Source organism: Nestor notabilis, unplaced genomic scaffold (assembly GCF_000696875.1).
Source record: "Nestor notabilis isolate BGI_N333 unplaced genomic scaffold, ASM69687v1 scaffold12663, whole genome shotgun sequence".
NCBI lineage: Eukaryota > Metazoa > Chordata > Aves > Psittaciformes > Psittacidae > Nestor > Nestor notabilis.
In genome coordinates this window covers 27,738-31,610 of record NW_009923360.1, presented here as the reverse complement: position 1 = coordinate 31,610, position 3,873 = coordinate 27,738, and the positions used below count along the sequence as shown (strand labels likewise).

At 40.8% G+C, this 3,873-nt stretch overlaps 1 protein-coding gene across 1 annotated transcript in view; it reads left to right on the top strand.

Moving 5' to 3' along the window:
* The first annotated feature begins 881 nt into the window (after positions 1-881).
* ATP12A (ATPase, H+/K+ transporting, nongastric, alpha polypeptide) overlaps positions 882-3,873 on the top strand; it is an 18,772-nt gene continuing 15,780 nt past the window's right edge. Inside the window, exons 1-2 of the mRNA XM_010012099.1 lie at positions 882-1,124; positions 2,773-2,916. Coding sequence (XP_010010401.1) covers positions 1,116-1,124; positions 2,773-2,916 — 153 coding nt within the window. The 5' untranslated portion in view covers positions 882-1,115. The remainder of the gene's footprint in view (positions 1,125-2,772; positions 2,917-3,873) is intronic.

Sequence of the window (3,873 nt, the reverse complement as noted above, 5' to 3'; positions counted from 1 at the left end):
CAATGTTAGCTATGTTCATTAACATGTTGTATCTCTTGCCACAATTTGACTCATCTGCTAGTGGCTATGGTACCTCACAGCTTCTCAAGTGATGCAATTTGAAGATCATGAGTGATACAGTGTAGAAGACATACTGAAATGTTATGTTACTCAGTGAGACCAGTTCTGCCAACAGATGAAAGAGAGTCTGCCCCAAATAATGTTAAAATACATAAAACATTCCAGCACATTTGACTTAGCTGTTTGCCGGTTCAGAGGTGAAGAAGTTAACTTTGCTTCTGAGTGATGATACACACCAGGTATTCAAGGTGTCTCAAATCTCATTATCACTCCTGTATGGAAGTTGGTAATTGGTGCAAGACAATTTAGACAAGCTGTTCAGGTAAGTGCCCCTGCTGAAAATGCACCAGGAAATGCCTTTTTCACCTAAGCATAAAGGTTAAAACCAGAACAAATGCAAGAATTAAAAGCAAAGCCCAAGCTAAAAGTCTTAAAGGAGCACCACTCCACTAAATCACTGCGCGCACCTAAAAGGGGCAGGGATCTGGTTTTTAGGGACTCTAGGCAAGCAAACATCACGTGAGCAGGTGAGACAAAAGGTACATTGCCACCACAGCTGAAGGGGAGTCCAGTGCTGGAAAGTCTCTGAAGGAAACTCTGTGCTTCTAGCAAGATGAATAATACAGCTGGTTCCCTAGTTGTGACCAAACACTACAAAGGAATAATTAGAAACTATCTGACCTGAAACCCACATGCCCATTACTGTGGTATTTTTCCACCTACTACGGGTGAAACAGAAGATGGGCTGGACCTGGAAGGGGAGGGGTGGAGTGGCAGCACAAGATGCTGATTTATAAAGCACTGGCAAACACTGTTCTTTCTCCAGAGGCTTTGGACACCGAACCTGTCCTGCCTGAAGGATGCTGAAGTGCAAGCAGGACTGCAGCTAACATCTACTGGGCAGTGGAGAGGGATCTACAACCTCTCTGAGCCTGTGCATTCCAACAGCCAGAACTGCCCTGAGCCACTTCATTCTCCAGTTGGGCTTTTGCTTTTCATCCAGAGACTTTAGCTTGCCTGTTTCACTCCATCAGGGAAGGAATAAACTCTCCAACATGGTAAAGGTGAGTACAATGTTCACAGAACTGCTGCTACTGCATGCGTGTTTCTTCTTAAGAACAAGAATAAGTTTTAGTATACTTATCTACATTATAAATATGAGCTAAGTGAAAAATGGAACTGTTTAATGACTAGAATTTTCACTGTAGGTGGATATGCACCTCTATTCCTAAAACTGTAAAGAGATCAGAGTGGATGAGGAAGAATTCTAGGAATGGCTAGTTTCACAATCAACAGCTTCACAAACACTGTCCCTTTTGCAATGCCAGAATCTGAGATTTTATTAAAACTTGCAGTTTAAAAGTTAAACATAGATCCTGCATAGAAATGATCAATAGATTTTACCAACTTCATTAGTTTCCTTTGTAATTCTCCTCTATCTGTTGAGTTCTCACAATAGAGAGCTGTTTTCTTCTTCTCCTCATCCCCCTAAGGGGATTTGAAAAGCTGAACAGATTTTTGGCCAGGATTGTTAAAGAGAAGAGGAGGAGGAGGAGAAGGAGGAAGGTGAAGGGAAAATCTCAATAGATAAATCAGACTGTGAATCTCCAGTGAGGCAGAAAAAATAGAACTCCTTGTAACAGACATGTCCTTTATCTGGGATATGTATCACCAAGCAAATTCAAATGCTTTAAGGAAAAGCATTTCAGACCTTTAACTCCCCAAACTACTCCACAGCTCTTAGCTTTTCCCTTCCTCAAGGTAACAATGTCAAGACTTCAACATTCCACTCATTAAAGGGCATATGAGGATAAGACTTTTGGGTTCAGAATAGTATTAACATGTCCCAGTCCTCTTGGTTTTTTCTTGTTGCTTCCGTTACTTGAGCTCTCTGGTTTAGTCTGCGTGTAACTAAGATACCTACTCTCAATTCATCTGAAATATCACCTCTATAGGAGTGCAAACACTGACAAATGCCCTGCAGAGTATGTATGTACTCATCACATAGACAGCAGCCTAGGAGCTCTGCTGTCCCACTAGTAGAGCACACCATCAGATAATATCCAATATGACTCTCATGAAGCTCTGATGCTTAACCCATAAGGAAGCCTCTGAAATGGGGTCAACCAATAGTTCTTCCAAGGCATGGCATGTAGTTTACAAGATAATTAGGATCTGGAACATTATGATTAGAGAAGCTGGTTAAATTAGCAACACAGGAAGTCTGAACTTCAAACTACAGTATTAAAGTTAGGAAACAGCTCAATCCCCAAGTTATCAATCAAAACAAAACTTTCTCACAGGCAAGCTCCCAATGAATATTTTCCCCCCTTTTCCTTTTCAAAATCTTTTGCTTTTACACTGATCTCTTCTTGGAGCTGATAAATGACTTAATGGTTTTGAGATGCTGGGCAGTATTCCTATACTTCGTGTTAGACCATAAAGTACTACAAGTGTTGCACATTCCTAAAGGAATCATTGCAATGTACATCTGCTGAAGACCTGCCCATGATTACTGTAACACACGCTGAAGAAACCTCTGGCTAAGAAAGGAACTAACACTCTAATTTGCCAGGAGTAAGAGACAATAGCAGTGCGTAGCTTGTCTAACAAGGTAGATTTGTTAGAGTTTGACTTGTTTGTGGGATTTTTTTACTGCTTCAAGTCCCACCAGATGCTCACAACAGCACCAAAACCTTATTTCTTTTACAGAAAAAGTCTGATATTTACTCAGTTGAGATCTATGGGACAAAAGATGTAGAAAAAACAGAGTTTGGAGAACAGGAGAAGTACAAGGACTTAAAAGGCAACAAGAAACAAAAGAAGACAGAAGACCTTAAGAAAGAACTGGAACTGGTGAGTGTTGCTAAGCTCCTATTACAGCCGGCAGGACATACAGGCTCTACCCACTGTCTGAATGAAGCCTGGTGAAGCGAAGTGTTGGTGCATGATCATTTAAACTCAAAATCCTAACACAAGGAAGGATTCACTTCCTCATGCTCCTGAAGTGTGCCAGAAGAGTAATACTCTAATGAAATGATAATTAAGCCAACAATGGTACAGAACATTATCTCCTCAAAGAGGAGTTATTCCACAAATGGAATAACTCTAATAAGTATTTTCTGGGAACTGCAACTTGCGCAGTGAGCCATGAAACAGAGATGCTTTGTTCCAGAGATTTCTAGTAGATCTAAAAGCACACCTCAGCTTTAAGCACAGGGTTTTTTTCCCCCAAAACTAGCTGCACTGTACTTCAAGGACAGTGTATTAAGCTCAAGAAACTTGTGTTTTACTTTTGGCTTGTTACTGAGCTGAAATGTTTGTTTCCCAATCTGAAAAATGAAGGCAATTATACTGACCTCTTCCCTGAATTGCTCTGAGAGCAACTCAAAGGAGAGGCTACTTATGGGCTAGATGGTATTTCAAAGGCAAGAAACCCCAAAAATGGACCATCAGCTTACCCATCATGTTTCCAAGATCTACCAAGTGCTAGCTGAATAATTCTCAATGTATCTTTGCCACCAGGGATGTAACATTACTCCCATGTTTCTAAAGAGAAACCAAAGCACAGGCAAGTTAATTGACTCATCCAAGTACCAATGAATCATTCTATGAAAACAATTGTGAGATCTCTCACTTCTTGGCATCTAAATCTCAGTTTGGCACAGGATATAATTAGGTCAATGATACCACAAGAAATGTCACTGCAGGGAAAGGAGAACTTTGAGATTTTCCTCTCCCACACCCTTTTTAACGGTGGTTAGAGTCATTTCACACACCCTGCCTTGTCAATCAAGTGCAAAGACGGCTGTC